Source organism: Macrobrachium rosenbergii, chromosome 48, assembly GCF_040412425.1.
Source record: "Macrobrachium rosenbergii isolate ZJJX-2024 chromosome 48, ASM4041242v1, whole genome shotgun sequence".
NCBI lineage: Eukaryota > Metazoa > Arthropoda > Malacostraca > Decapoda > Palaemonidae > Macrobrachium > Macrobrachium rosenbergii.
In genome coordinates, this window is record NC_089788.1 from 54562048 (window position 1) to 54578874 (window position 16827).

Consider the following 16827-nt stretch of genomic DNA (forward strand, 5'->3'; position numbering starts at 1 on the left):
CAATACAGCAAAATACAACCCATGGTTGTAGCTTTTATCAATTTGGAAATATTTTCATATAAACCACGATAACTGCCAAAATTTCAACCTTTGGTCTACTTTGACTCGATCGAAATGGTCAAAAAACGCAATTGTAAGCTAAAACTCTTACATTCTAGTAATATTCAATCATTTACCTTCATTTTGCAACAATTGGAAGTCTCTAGCACAATATTTCGATTTATGGTGAATTTTTGAAAAACTTTTTCCTTATGTCCGCGCCAGAAATTCTTTCGTCACGTTGTCGTAATGTTTGCACCGTTTTATATTAGTCGTTACATAAAGTTTTATATATGGAAATGTGTGCAATTTCATGTAGAATATAACAGAAAATAACTCATGGTTGTAGCTTTTATCAGTTTTGAAATATTTTCATAAAATCACGATAACTGCCAAAATTTCAACCTTCGGTCAACTTTAACTCGACTGAAATGGTAAAAACGCAATTATAAGCTAAAACTCTTACATTCTAGTAATATTCAATCATGTACCTTCATTTTGCAACAAACTGGAAGCCTCTAGCACAATATTTCGATTTATGGTGAAAAAAAAAAAAAAAAAAAAAAAAAAAAAAAAAAAAAAAAAAACTTTTTCCTTACGTCTGCGCGCGGTAACTCGGCCGACATTTCGGAAATTCTTTCGTCACGTTGTCGTAATGTTTGCATCGTTTTACATTAGTTGTTACATAAACTTTTATATATGAAAATGTGTGCAATTTCATGTAGAATACAACAGCAAATAGCTCATAGTTGTAGCTTTTACCAGTTTTGAAATATTTTCACATAAATCACGATAACTGCCAAAATTTCAACCTTCGGTCAACTTTAACTCGACCGAAATGGTAAAAAAACGCAATTGCAAGCTAAAACTCTTACATTCTAGTAATATTCAATCATTTACCTTCATTTTGCAATAAATTGGAAGTCTCTAGCACAATATTTCGATTTATGGTGAATTTTTGAAAAAAACATTTTCCTTACGTCCGCTCAGTAACTCGGCCGAACATCTCAGAAATTCTTTTGTCACGTTGTCGTAATATTTGCACCGTTTTATATTAGTCGTTACATAAAGTTTTATATATGAAAATGTGTGCAATTTTATGTACAATACAACAAAAAATAACTCATGGTTGTAGCTTTTATCAGTTTTGAAATATATTCATATAAATCACGATAAATAGAAAAAATTCGACTTTGTCAAATTTAACTCGACCGAAATGGTCGAAAACTGCAATTGTAAGCTAAAACACTTACAGTTTAGTAATATTCAATCAATTAGCTTCATTTCTCAACAAACGGGAAGTCTCTAGCACAATATTTCGATTTATGGTGAATTTTTTAAAAAAACATTTTTTTACGTCCGCACGTTACAAATTCATGCATCATTTTGTGATAATATTTTCTCTGTGTTGCTTTGATCGTTTTACAATTTGTTATATACCAAAATCATTGCAATTTAATGTACAATACAAAGAAAAACAAAATAACCCGTTAGCTTCAACAGTTTTGCTCACAGCGCGATTTGTATAAAATTATATATGAAAAATTTTTTTGCGCTGTCATATATTTCAATATTTATATATGATAATGATATTTTTTTTCATGTCTGATGGTTGCATACTAAACTTCAGGCAATGACAAAAAAAGGAGCCAAAAATGAACTCTTAATCTTAAAAACTAAGCGTGCTGTGATTTTTTTAAAAAAACTTTTTTTCCGCTTCGGCGCTAGCTCCCGAACGCCGCCGGCATACGGGAGAAGTTTTTGTAAATAGAGGCTCAGCATTTAAGGGTTAAAGTACTGTTGAAATTATATTAAAATATATAAGTATTTCAGGATGATAGTATAAGCATTTTTAGATGGTACATTTTATGATAAAATAATGATTTACGGTACGTACTAATATTCCTGGAAAGGAAACAAATTCTTTTACAGGATTCTTTAAAAAAGAAAGCTACCAATTTTGCCAAATGGTCTATGAAACCTTAAGAGTCAATCTCCACACTAATGTTTATTACTTCCAAGAAACTACATGGGAGGCAACAGCCACTTTTCACCTTTTAACATATCCATTTAGAATCCAGTAAACCTTGATCTAACCTGCTGCAACTGGTAAAAAAGCATTTGTAACACAATGGTTTTTGCTTTGCATGAACATTTATTTTTACTTTCTTAACATTAAAAAAATTTTTTCTTATGAAATTTATCACTCAAAAGGCTATTCAATGAAAAGTATTGTAAAAATAAACAAATGCATGAAATATAGCAGTGTACATACTCTTTTTGTTGCATATAAACAAGCTCTGCATGGATAGAGCCATTAGGAAGGCGGTGTTTATCCACACGATGCACAGGAAGTGGAGGCGCATCCTCTCCTGACTGAGGCTGTTCAGGTAACTTGACATCCACACGCAACCCTTTATTACCTTTGTTGCTGTTCCCACTATTACTTGCGCCACTACCGCCACCCACTCCTCCACCTCCACTGCTACTACTGCTGCTGTTACTACTACTACTACTACTGTTGCTACTGCAACTGCTGTTGCTACTAATACTACTAATGTTACTACTAAGACTACTACTACTGCTAGTGCTACTACTACTACTGGTACTACTACTACTACTACTGGTACTGCTACTACTGCTGCAGCTGCTACTGAGATTGGAGTTCCCTCCTGGAATAAAGCAAAAGATAAAACATAAATATACATTGAGGTTGTTAAAATATAATTGAACAATGTTCTTACCCACAAAAATAAATGCAGTGAGAGTTTTAAAATATTTATATGATTTTTACCAACATTCCAACACAGGTGGTACTGAATAGCACCACCTAATGCTTGCATTAATTATGCAAACAAAAAAAACAAAAACCTGATGAGAACCATGGGCAGTTTATTCACAAACTAATTATTTTTTGTACCAAGAAATCTCATCACACCACTCCCTAAAAATCAGTCAGCAATACGCATTACTGTACCAGTGAATAATGTTACATAAAACATGGAATCACTTGTTACAAAGACCAGAGTAAACAATCAAAATGACAATGTGATTCACAAACTATTTATGGCTATGTACCTTAAAAATGTTTATACTTTACGCGAACTGCATTTCTGACTAGCTTCAAGACTACAATATCATCAAAGAAACAGCATAATTCCCAGCCTAAAAACACCTTTTTTAATCTAAATAGAAAAAAAATTACAATAAACTAAACCAATAAGCCTACAAAAACTAATGAAATGGACAAGCACCATGTTGTAGTCTACCTTACACACTCAGTTTGTACTGTGCAAAAAGATGTCTTGACTCCTAGCAAGTGTTAATGAAATTCATACAATAACAGCTAGTCTTATGAATAAAGATCAACAAACCTTAGACCATTTCATCATATCTCTTTCCCAGGCAAACATACCTATACAAGATATCAGTACATTTTTTGTATTACACTAACAGCATTTATAGCATGAAATATATTAGTAATAAAATTTTCCTCATACATACCCATTAATTATAGCCTTTTATTGCCAAAGACAGTCCTGGACACTTCAGGTCACTTTCAAGGAAAGAGAAAATGCCATTTAGTGCTGCATACTCAGATTTGTTTCACCACAAACCCATTACATATAAATGGCATAATTCTCTACTGAAGTGTGAATCATCAGGCTGCTAAAGACCTTAATACTAGAAAATTTAAGACCAGCAATATCCACTCAAAAGTTTCCTGAGGCTGTACGCAGCATCAAAATTAATGTCTATCAAGAACATACAGGGAGCTGCATTCATGGGTCACAAACTGCGACAAGTAACTCTAAGGAGCTGAAATCATGTACTTCAAGTCCACCTTCCAAATGATACATTACAAGGTGGGAATACTGCAGGTTCGGAGACCCATACTGCTGTAAGGGATGCTCTTAAGTGGCATAATTAGCAGAGTTAGCACTTATCCATCACGTGATCGAGAAGCAAATGATCAAGGGGGATCCAAATCACAAAGAATATCTTAATGGATAAACAAAGGGATCGTTCAGTTATTAAGAGCGCAAACTACATAATTGGGAATCATACATAAAGCTGGGAACACCTGTCCCATTGCTATCTTTGTCCAAAACATAGGATAACCATCTGTGTGCCATCCTTGACACAGAGGTCGGAAATTTATTTTCACCTTAACATGTGAACCATAACAAAACCCTTTCACCAATAATAGGGTTAAAAATGTGAAAAGTCAAAAGAGCTCTGATCAGGCAATGTAACTTATATTACTTTGCCATTAATCATTCTTCTAAATGCCCTCAACACTGAACTCCACAACAGAGAGGGCCCTGTAAACTGTTGGTAAGAAATGCATGACGGAAAGATCTTGGTAAAGTCACTTCTTCCTACATACCTGAGAGTAAAGTCTCTCTGATAAAGTAATCTTCTAGGACAGTACTTACTGACCTCAAATCCTTGGGAATAATAGGGCAGAATTATTGACCTCCAGTAATTAGTGTAGTTCAGCCAAAGTCCCAATCACCACTGTGTTACTTATCTTAAAGGCTGGTGATTGGTTCTTGCTGCAGACAGAGCTCTAACCAACTGAGGAGTGTTATAAATGATGTGGGTATAATCATGGTAGCAGCTCTGGCCACAGTTCTAGTAACTGGTATTGTTCAGCCATGGCTCCAACTGTTAGAGCACCCAACCTTGAAAACTAGTGTGAATATTTACTGAAGCACTGGACAAACTCAATTACGACTCCCACTGTCAGAGCTGTTTTTGCCTTGAAGGCAGGTGTTGGGCTACTGATTAGTGCCATGGCAAAAATAGGAGTGGCCCTGGATGCTGATGGTTGTTTCGCATTCCTTGCAATCCACATGCCCATGAGCAGCAATGGCAGTGACAGTGGAAAAACCAGGGTGCATAAATTTAAGTGGTCATAGGAGGAATGCAAGATCAAACATCAACATCTACAGCAGAGAGGAAAAAAAAGGCGAGGTAAAAGCAACACCAACAAGCAACCTGACCATAAAAGAACAAAACAACGCAGGTTGAACACATTATGAGCCTGTGTAGCTAGCCTACTATGTCCACCTTCCCTAGGCTTCTTACATGAGAATGATCTTCACGAAGCATGATGTATAAGATCTTGAAAAAAATGGAGGACATGAAAATTATGGCAGAGGAGCCAACACAATAGCCTAGGATGCTTAAATAACACTTTCTGAAAGATAAAAAATTAACTGTCCTGATGATTGTTAACTGCAGGTCATGTGAAAAGACACAAATATGACATAGAAGAAAGTCTAACTGAACAATACCATAAGCTCACTTGAAAATTTCAGGCTGAGCAGGAAAGAGAGTGAATAAACCGAAACAATAAAACAATTGGTAACCCATATTTATTATGATTCTGAAACTATGCAATGTAAAAATGGATGATTTAAAATTCACTGGCATCACTGCATCAAAGGTCACTGATGCCACTATTACTTATTGAAAACGGTTATGTCTATCATTTTAAATCCATACAAATCTAATAAAACAATACTGTATAAATTAGATATTTTGCAGAAAACCCATTTCTGAAATTAAATGTAATACATAAAGCCCAAAAATACTGGCAAGGATGTGTCTGCCTTGCTCACCATGAACCTCAGAAGGGTATCAATTTCTATGATCAAGGCCAGAATTTTAACCAGATTTCAGCCAAGGGAAATATTTGCATAAAAAAATAGCTGTTAATCACAAACCATCAACTCTCCATAATCTAAGCCAATATGCTCTACGTAAATGAGATGGATACCTCACTCCAGTAGCAACTGAAAATACCACGCAGTGACAGAGGATATTAACCACATATCATTCACTTATCATTTGGGTATGCCAGAGGAAAGACCATACAGTGTTTACTACCTTTAACTTACAAATAGCAAGCATTTAACAAATTTAGCAAGGAATTTATTCACTAAGCAACCCTCTAAAGTACATTATACAAGAATTAACTCTCACAGTCTGGCCTAAAATAAATATTAAGCAAACCCCTAGACCAGGCTAAACTTAAGGATGGCCAATTTAAAAAAAAAAAAAAGGCATCAATGGAAAGAGATAGACATGCATATGCACAAGGCATAAGAAAATAATTCTAAAAAAATTTCTGTACCTCCCACGGAAGGTGAAAGTGAATATTACCAAGACGGCTGTAAAAAACATGACTTTTTAAAATAAATAAAGTTTTATATATACTTACCATTTCCTACCATGGCAGCCTAAAAATTCAAAATTAGTGGTAAAGATTCAACTAGCTAGTGTAGGTGGTTAACTCCACCCACTTTCAGGGTACGAAGAGGATCGATGTGGCATAGAGCTACATTCGTTTTTACCCTGAAGTCCATGTGAGGGGAGGAGGGAGGGCTCTGATTTAGAAATTACTTGGTAAGTATATATAAAACTATTTTATTATAAAAATTTCATTTTTATATAAGTGATTACAAAGCTGAATCCACCTTGACAGGAGGTGGGATACATGGACACATTCTATCCCAAAACATTAATAAAGTAATAACTTTGATAGCAGAAAAGTTGCCAGCATTGGTACAATGCTTATCATTCCCTTACCTGGTAGGAGAGCCACTGCAGGTGGGTACTGTCTCTGGTCAGTGATCATCTCAACCCATAGGTGGCGTGGTGGTATAGCCATGGGTTGCCTCCTACTTTAGTCGGGACTTTGCAGCGGAGGAGGTACTACGATGGCTAACAAAGTTAACAGGTGCCTTTGCCCTGGGCGTAGGACCAGAATAAAAACATACAACGCTGTCACCTATGCTGCAATAAAAAAGCCACACCCAAACCAACTAAAAGAACTGGTGGGTACTTCAGGTACTATGTACCCCCAGGTTCACCTTGGACTCAACACCATTACTCAAGCAAGGAGATAAGAGGAGGGAACGAGAGCTCTCTATGCTTCCACTTCCTGCCAGCCACGGATAAAGGTCCTAATGTACTATAATTCTTGAAAATCGTTTCCACTTCTTTGAGATAACACGATGTGAACACTGACCTGCACTTCCAATACGTAGATTGCAAGATGGAGGAGAGAGACATTTTGTGTCTGAAGGCAAGAGAAGTTGCCACCGCTCAAACCTCATGAGCTTTGACCTTAACTGAAGGTAGCATGTCCTCCTGGATCCGAGAATGTGTCTCGGAAATTAGGTCCCTCAAAAAATAGAAAACATTTTTTGCCATCGGATGAGAAGGGTTTCAAACAGAGCACCCCATATGACTAGAAGGGCTTCTAATTTCTCAATCCTCTGAAGATAGTGCCTTAGAGCTCTTACTGGGCAGAGAAGCCTCAATTCCTCCTCCGGTCCAAGGATGTCTCCTAAACTTTTAATGGTGAAGGAACGGGGCCAGGGCTTGGAAGGATCTTCGTTCTTAGCAAGGAACCTAAGAGAGAAGGAGCATACTGCATCTCCCTGTGCGAAACCTACTCTCTTGTCAATGACCTGAATTTTGCTGACGTGTTTAACAGTGGCTAAGGTGATGAGAAAGAGTGTCTTTCTGGTGAGATCCCTTAGAGAGATAGAAAAGAGAGGTTCAAAAGCTGGGCCCGACAGCCACTTTAAGACTGCTTCAAGATTCCATGAGAAACCTTCAGATCTCCTCTGTCTTGTTGTGCTGAAGGATTTGATGAGATCACCGAGGTCTTGGTTGGAAGAGAGGTCCAACCCTCTGTGCTTGAAAACGGGGCTTAACATGGGCCTATACCCCTTGATGGTAGATGACGATAATTTCTTGGATGACCTCAAGAAGAGCAGGAAGTCAGCGATCTGACTTATAGATGTCTCAGAAGAAGAGATGTTATGTTGCCTGCACCAGCTCCGGAAGACTGTGCACTTAGACTGATAGAGGTTGCTAGAAGACTGGCACCTGCACCTAGCAATAGCCTCTGCCGCTGCTCTGGAAAATCCCTTCGCTCTGACGGGGCTCCGGACAGTGTGAAGCCTGTCAGGGCCAGAGCAGGCAACCCTTGGAGGAACCTGTGGAAGTGGGGTTGTTTGAGAAGAGATGGTTTTCGAGGGAGCAGTCTTGGAAAATCCACCAGAAGACGAAGCAGGTCTGGGAACCATTCCTTCGTCAGCCAGAAAGGAGCTGCCAGTCATCGAGGCGTTGCGATGAGAGAACTTGTTTGGCACCTCTCTGATCATGCCAAGCGGAGGAAAAGCATAGACATCTAGGACTGACCAGTCGCCAATGCCAGAGGCTGGAGAGCAGAAGAGGGGAGACGGTGATTCCTGGACGTCGCAAACAGGTTGATCAACCGGGTGCCCCAAAGCTTTCATAGATTGCTGCAGACCAGAGGATCCAGAGTCCATTCCAAGGGAAGGACCTGGTTGCGGCAACTCTACTCATCTGCCAAGACGTTGAGTTTCCCTGACTATAACGGGTGACAAGAGCGACTTGGTTCCATCTGCCCAGAGAAGGAGATCTCTGGAGGGTTTGTAGAGGGAGATGAAGTGAGTGCCTCCTTGTTTGCACATGTAAGTTACAGCAGTTGTGATGTCGGGATGAATGATCACCATCTTGCCAAGACCTGAGGGGAGAAGAACTGGAGGCCTAGATGAATGGCCTTCAGCTCCTTGACATTAATTTCATGTGGAGGCGTCCACTGCATCCTGGACACTTCTTGGTCTCTTAGAAGGGCTCCCCAATCTAAGTCTGATGCATCTACATATAAGTCTAGGTCGGGGTTCAGAGGTATGCACATAAGTCTAGGTCGGGGTTCAGAGGTAGGCATATAAGTCTAGGTCAGGGTTCAGAGGTAGAAGAGATTTTCCCTGAAGAAGTCTTCCTTCACACAGCCACCACTGCAGGTCTGTCTTGATCTCCTGTGTGATGGGAAAACAGTTTTTACTCAAGGCCAGCTGGGACAAGAAGACCCAATCGGACTTCCTGTCCCAGCTGGCCTTGAGAAAAAACTGCAGAGGTCTCCTGTGCAGTCTGCCCAACTTCACGAACTGCTCGATGGAGGCCAAGGTGCCCACGAGACTCATCCACTGGTTGGCTGAGCAAACTGGGAGAGAAATTGGTGGACTGTGCGAAGGTAAGAGTCAATCCTTTTGGGGACTGGGAAAACCTGAGAAGTCCAAGAATTCCGTACCATGCCCAAATAAAGAATCTCCTGTGTCGGAGATAGTCGAGACTTCTCTATTTTGATGAGAATGCCCAACTGAGTCAGAAGAAGAGTTGTCCTTAAGTCCTCCGTGCACCTTTCCTTTGACTAGGAACGAAGGTGCCACTCGTCCAAATACAGGGAGATGTTGATCATGAGAAGGCGGAGCCACTTGCTGAGGGGAGCGAGAACACGAATGGATACCCGAGGGGCTGTCGAAAGGCCAAAGCAAAAGGAGTGAAACTCAAAAACTGTTCTGAAAGAGGAAACGGAGGTACTTCCTGGAGTCTGGATTTATGGGGACATGGAAGTAAGTGTCCTGCATGACTAAAGAAATCATCCAGCTGCCCCGATGAATGGAAGACATGACAGACTGGAACTATGTCTTCAGAACAAAGGGGTTCAGAGTGCTGACATCGAGAACGGGCCTCCATCCCCCCGATGGCCTGGGAACTACGAAGCTGGTTGTAGAACCCTTCTGCCTCATGACATTCGACTTCTTCCACAGCTCTCTTGAGGAAGAGGGAGTCAAATTCCTGTGAAAGGGCCAAAAATCTTTTGGAGCCTTCCAAATAAGTGGTCAAGGCGAGAGGAGACTTGAACAGCGGTGTCGTCCTCTTGAAAGGAATGGAGTATCCCTACTTCGGGGCTTGGGCTATCCATGGATCCGCACCTCTGCGACTCCACTCTTCCCAAAAGTGGAGGAGTCTGGCTCCTATGGGAGCACGAAGGACAGTATTTTCATTTCTTGGTAGAAGGCTTGAACGACGGTTTCTTGACAGACTTCGAATAATGCAGGTTAGCTCGGGGTCTCAACTGGAGTCTCTCTCTGCCTCCACGAAACGGCTGAAATTGGAGGGGAGAAACGGATTTGGCAGAGGTGGGGGGTTCCTTCGAACATTTAGTGGACTGCATCAGAAGACCTTGAGTAGATTTCCTTTGGAGGTCTAACAAGATACCGAGCACAGTGGACTGCGGGAAAAAATACTGCCTGTCAAGAGGGACGAAGAGGAGAGCAGGCTTCCGTGTGGTGGTTCCTCCTGTTTCTGTGAAGGAACACCACAACTCCCTTTTCTTCAACACACCCATGGTGAAGAGGGAGATGAACTAGTGGGAACCATATCTAGTGGCCTTGTCCGCACATGATAACACAGCTAACCAGTTGGAGGCCAGGTCCTCTGGCAAGAGTGGAGAGTCCTCCATCTTCTTGGTGCGTGCCCTGATGGAACAATCAAAGAAATTCAGCACCTCAAACACCTTAAAAATGCTTCTAACAAGGTGGTCGAGTTCAGTAAACGAAAACAATATCTTTGCCAAAGTGAAGGTCAAGAGCCGCAAAGAATCAATGAGACCAGAAAAGTCCCCCTGGGAGGAGGCAGCGACTCCCAAAGACAGGGCTTCTCCGGTCAAATAGGAGAGATATCTCCTGTGAACAAGTCTAGAGTGACTTTGCCCAATTCCCTCTTTGAAGCAAGCTGTGATTCTCTTGGCAGACAGAAATCCTGAAAATTCCGAGAGTTGAGACTGACATCCAAAAAGCTGACTCTTGCAAAGGCTGTGTTCTGATGAAGAGGTGATGTAGGTCTGCAGGCAAAAATAACAGGGCTGATTACAATTGTTTGGCTCTCACAGTAGTAAAGGAGCACCAGAGATCTCTCTTCTTGAGATTCCAAAGAAAAGAGCAGAAATCTCTAAAAACCATCTCAACTGTCCTTGTCCACACAGGACAGGACTAAGTGACAATCTGAGGCGATGTCTCTCGGTAAACACTTGTGAGTCCTCTATCTTCTTAGCCCATGCTCCTGCTGCCAGTCAAGAAAAACCCTTTTACTTCAAGGTGGTCTAGTTCTATCAAAGCACCAGAGGGAGGAAAGTCCAAAGATACTCTTGCTCCCTTTTCAACAAAAGTTAAATTCCCAACTCCCTGAGAGACTTCTCGAAGGACGAAGAAAATGCCATACGTGGGAGCTTTTTTCAACAAGCTCGTAAATTTGGGACACAAAAGTCCCTGTCTGCAAAGGACAGGACTCCAAGACACTAATTATCGCTAAAAAGGAGCAATGTTGGCTCGTCTTGAACTCTAGGCGAAGGTGGAACAGACTGAAGAAAGCCAAAATGCTTCTGAGCAGTCTGCATGGCGCTCAGAGGTGGGAGTCTGATACTGAAGAGTTGGCGCCTGGTGATTGAGGACTGGCCACTTGAAGACTGGCGCTCAAAAAAGAAAAACAGTGCTTTCTTGGCAAAGACAGACGCCAAGTACTAAAGAGGAACTGGCACTGGGTGCATGACATCGGACAATGGAAGCTCTGTAGGTTGGCGCCGGGTACTAAAGAGAGTACCAGACGCCCGGGAACTGGTATCGGGCATTCTGGAATAGGTGCTGAGAGAACAGCAACTGGCGCTGGACAGTAGTAGGATGGTGCCAAGCGCTAAGGAAGACGTCAACTGACGAGTGATGATAACACTACACATCCATCAAGATGCCTTTCCAGTGGCTGTCTGCCGATACCCGGGAACGTACCACAGGTTCAAGTGAGGGGGCAACTACCTGGGGGCAAAGCCCCTCAGACTCTCTTGGACTGCCAGTATGTCTCCTCCCAGGTTTAGGGGAGTATTGCAGGGACTTTAGGTCTAGGAGATCTGACATGCCGAATAGCCACCTCCTCCACTACATAATTATCAAGATGCCTTTTCAGTGGCTGCCTGTCGATACCTGGGAATGTGCAATAGGTTCGACCAAGGGGGCAACCGGAGGGACTTCCCACCAGCCTCCATTGGACTTTCAGTATGCTTCCTCCCAGGTTTAGGGGAGTCTGACAGTGACTTAGGTCTAAGAGAACTGGTGGGCCGGATAATCACCTCCTCCACTGTACAACACTTCACCATTAGAAGGTTAATTTCTATTAACCTAGACAAAATTATGACAACGGCATGGGAAGGAAGCAAGGGAACCAGGTGTGGTAGCAAGTGGATAAAAAAGTATGAGGGCTAGTAGCAAGAGAGAAAAATGGATGTGGGGAGAGTTGGCAGTCCACGTTCGGGAGTTGGCACTGGGCACGAGAATAGGAGCAGGGTGCCCTGTAACTGGTACCAGGCAAGCTCAGGAGCTGGTGCTGGAAGCTTGGAGCACGATTCTCGGCTCTCAATAACGCCTTCTCCCCTAAAGCTCATCCACCAAAACATTAAGCACAAAATCTCTCCTTACTACATTCCTGCCCCTTACACTTTTCCAGTTCTCTGCAGAGGAAAAAAGTGTGAAAAGAAGATGTTTAATCTTGAATGCAACTTCATTAGAGGAGGAAAAAATGATGAACTTGAATCAGATCTCAGTAATAGCAAAACAATAAAAAACTGATCTTGAAAGCTAAAAGCTTGAAGGTTACTCGAAATCAGGAATAATACTTCACCGAAATCCAGTTATACAACTGGCAAATAATGAACAAAGCTACTGCAAACACCTGACATTTACATCGGGCACGGCAGAAACAGAATGAGGTTGTCTGCTAAGTTCTTCCTGGTATTCCCATTAGTGGCCAGGACTAGTCATCTACACTAAACAATTGAAGCGCTAGCGCTACCACATATTTTGAGTTCAAGCTGCCGTGCGAGTTAGAAACTATAGCAATGTAACTACTTGATAAGTTACTAATATAAAAAATGCAAACTAACGAAAATACATCACATCATCAAAGTTTAGCACAAGATGATGTCTACTAACTTAAACCAGCCTCTCTTTGGATAGCTATCTTGAAAGTCACATGAAACAACTTATCAAATTACATTAGGGGAGAGCAAAAAATGCAATTCTAACACAAAATATGAACAAAATACTGTAAGCATACTAGTTTTTTTCATCAACTCGTATTGAGTGCTATTCAAATCTGTCTATGAAGAGGTAAATAACTACAAAGAATAAAAGACATTTCCTAACAAGGGCTCAGAAAAGAGAGAAGACCCTGGAGATATTGGAGTGTACAGTTACAAAGACTGATCCCATCTGTCACAGAAAATACAGGGGATCCTCCACAGTATGTGCAGTAACAGCTTAATGCTGTTTTCTCTCTTTCTTTGAACAGGGACTGAAGTGCAAACGACTATTTGTACCACACACAGAAGCAAATTGTAAGTTATGGGTTTTGATGAAACAAATATACAGTACAGCATCTAGATATAAATATTAATCAATGTTAACTAGGGCCCATAGTCCAGTAGCTGAAAACTGATTCTCACAGAGAAAAATATAACATTTGTATGGGCTTGCAATGCTTTAATTACTTTGCGGAATTCTAGCATTCTTAAAACATAAAGTGAGCAAAGTTCAGCAAAACACATTGCAACCAAATCCCACGCTACAGCAAAGAACAGAATATGAAAAGTAGTGTCAGGAAAACTTCATAAAGATACTTACCCGAGTGGTTAATGGTAGCGGCTGAAACTTCCACCTCCCCATTAAGATCTTCACTCTTCTCTTTGAGACCTGCAATACAAAATTTAAATATTGTTTTATGTTCCGCCCTCAATAGTTCTTGACTTACACATATCTACAATTCCTTACAATCAGGTCAAGATCACAGTGACAAAAGCAACTACATCATTTTTGAGAACTTCCTGTCACACATGCACACATTTTAAATTGTATAATGGATGCCAGAACAGAACACTTCCTCAAAAAGGATATGGTTTGTATTGCAACAATGAATCTGTGGAATACAATACGTTTTTCCATAGTTGCTTATTGCAGTCTACCAGTAAAATGTACAAATATTAACTCACATTTGTCAGGACTAGATGTGACTTGCAACTCAGGGGGCAATGCCTCTTGTAATAATTGCAAATAAAATTCATTTTCTTTTGCAACCTCATGCTGCTTTCTCTGAAATAGGAAAAAATGAAATGAGTGATATATCTATAAAACAATACTTCAGCTAAGGATTTAGAAACTAAAAACCCTATGTAAAATCCTTATCAGAGCAATATTACTTAAACTATCTACATATAAACAAAAAGATTATCATAAATATCATACATCAACACTCGTAGGAAAATATATACAGGTATGCTGTACCTATTTTTTGTGTCAACATATCAATCATTGTATTTAGGGATACAGCAAAGTATTACTCGATTACTATGGCATTAATAATTAGTTTAAACAAGATCACTGGATGACTTTTCCAAACTGTCACAGGGACCACAGAGAATTGGTTATGTTTAAACAGGAGGTGAAAGCTGGAATAAAGTAACACAGCTAGACAGCTAAGCAGGAAGAACAAAGGGACCATATGAAAAGATAAAGGCAGAAAGCGATGCAGTTGGAGCCTACAAAAGGCAAACACACACAACCTTCATTACTATCAATGTTAAGTACAATAAGTTGTACCCCAACCCCCAAAAATACCTATCTTTACAGCTTTTATTAACTGGAATTTTCCAATTATAGCATTAAACACATGATCATATACTTCATCAGTGGCTGTATATTTATTTGGCCCATGATTTCTCTAGCAAATTCTAACGAAATAAAGGCTGTATATTTATTTGGCCCATGATTTCTCTAGCAAATTCTAACGAAATAAAACTTGATCAAATAATCATCAACTTTGTATGCATATCAAACCTATGTCTTATTTAATATTTTTCTTTTATTATCCTATTACTATACAGTAGCTGATCACAATTTCTGACTCTCAAAAGGCTTTGAAGCCAGTGGGAGGGAAAAAAAAAGTGGGAAAAAAACTTAAACAAAACATACTTTGTTTTGACAACGCCCATAACCTTTTACATATATATTTGCTTAATGCCTGACCACATAAACTGTATTGTCAGCATATAAGAATCTTTTTATCCCTCCTAAAAAAAAAAGAAGAAGAAAAAAAAAAAGAGGTTCAGGAAATTCAAGGCACATTTTACGGGCTGAAGGTTAAGTGTGAAGTTTAATGTAGTTTATCTCTCATCAGATGGATAACATAAAATATTAAATATAATCAGATAAAAATTCAAATACAGTAAGTCCCATCCTAGGAGGAAAAAATTGCAAAAAATTTTTTTTTTTAACTACCATACTTTACAGCTACAGGAATGTACTATTATTTTATCCATAAAAACAATACAAACCAGTCATCAACCTTTACCCATCATTCACTATGATTCTACCAAAAGTTGCAGTGCACTCTTCATTGTCAGATGTCAATAGGTATTATCATAGCTGACAATATGTGTTAGTCATTTTTGCTTTAACCAAATGTCTACTCATAATGGTTTTACACATTATTACATAAATATTAAGCAACTAACTCAAGCATATGTTACATTTTATTAATATGCGTCTACCGAACTTTGCATTTCATTAGCTTTGGGAATTTCCTCCTTTTGCCTTTGCTCCTCCCTCAGCCTCTGACACACCACCCTAGTATATAAATATATTTGTTGTCTGGCCTAGATCAACAACATATACCCTTCTTCTATATTTTATAATTTATTTGGCGAGCTGCTTCTATGTCTGTGTTGATGTCCATACACAGTTGCATGGCTCTTCCAACAGCACTAAAACTAACTTTCCCACATGTCAGTCCCAAATGGCATACCTGAGCAAAAGGACCAAACGTCACTGGAATTCTATCATAGCCTGATACCATTCCAGTAAGCCCACTCTGCCTCTGGTGCCACGGTCCAAGGGAAGACCTAAAAAAAGAGGATGCCTAGCCAGTACTCAGAGCTGAAAAACCTTATGTGCCCTCAACTGGGATGCAAAGTAAACATTCTTGATGCCTGCAGATGGCAAGAAGTTCCCTCAGCACCTAAAACAAATGACAGTAGATCCCAAGCATGTTTTCCAGAGCCTGGAACCTGTCATCATGGCAAGTGGACACAATGTTCGCTGGCTCCAAGAGGGGAGTGAGAGTTGCCTCCAAAAAGGGTAGTCAATAGTTGCATCAGCCGCCATCACAGTCAGTTTCTCTGAGAGCTTTCTACCACACTCTAAGGCATTTCATGGAAAGATTCCAATTATAGGCCCAGCCAACTCCCTGGCCCACAAACAGAAGCAGTTTCCATTCTTCTGTATGCCTGTAATGAAAACAGACTTGCTGCAGTTCTCACCAAGCATACTTCTGCATTACTGATGTCTTTGTGAAGTGCCATGGCCAGCACTCCAATCTGAGTGCATTTTCATGTCATATGAATCATTTGTGTTTTGTGATTTACATTTGTAGGTTTTTATATAGGGTTAGCTTTGAGGCTTTGAGTCGGCAGCCAACATTGTGCTTCCTTGGTTTTCTTGAACAGCTTTGCTTCAGCATCCACTAATGTGCCTGGCCTGTTTCCTACCCCACCATCGATGCCCATCTGCTACGCTTCCTACCCAAAACTGGCTGGAACTGCATGCAGTCTTTCTCATGATTCCTCAAGCCAATGCAGCTTCCAATTTTGCCATCTCATCTTCCCAGCCTCAAACTAATCTCTCTGAGATTCCACTGCCTAATGGGCCTCCCATTGCTTCTGTAAAGCTAACAGGTATCTTGAAACCATGTCAAGAGGTGTCATCCTTCCCCAAGACCACGATCATCACAGCCGCTTCTTCAGTTAGTGATTCATGCCTGAGCTGAGTCACTCAATGCTCTCCTTTAGTCATCCTT

General features: G+C 40.3%; 1 protein-coding gene across 2 annotated transcripts in view; it reads right to left on the reverse strand.

The window, feature by feature from the left end:
- The window catches only part of LOC136831407 (macoilin-like), a 130535-nt gene that overhangs the window by 33256 nt on the left and 80452 nt on the right, over nt 1–16827 (reverse strand). For both annotated transcript variants that reach the window (XM_067091794.1, XM_067091795.1), the window contains exons 6-8: nt 13967–14066; nt 13602–13670; nt 2315–2711 (exon numbers count right to left, since the gene is read on the reverse strand). In XM_067091794.1, the coding sequence (XP_066947895.1) occupies nt 2315–2711; nt 13602–13670; nt 13967–14066 (566 nt within the window). The remainder of the gene's footprint in view (nt 1–2314; nt 2712–13601; nt 13671–13966; nt 14067–16827) is intronic.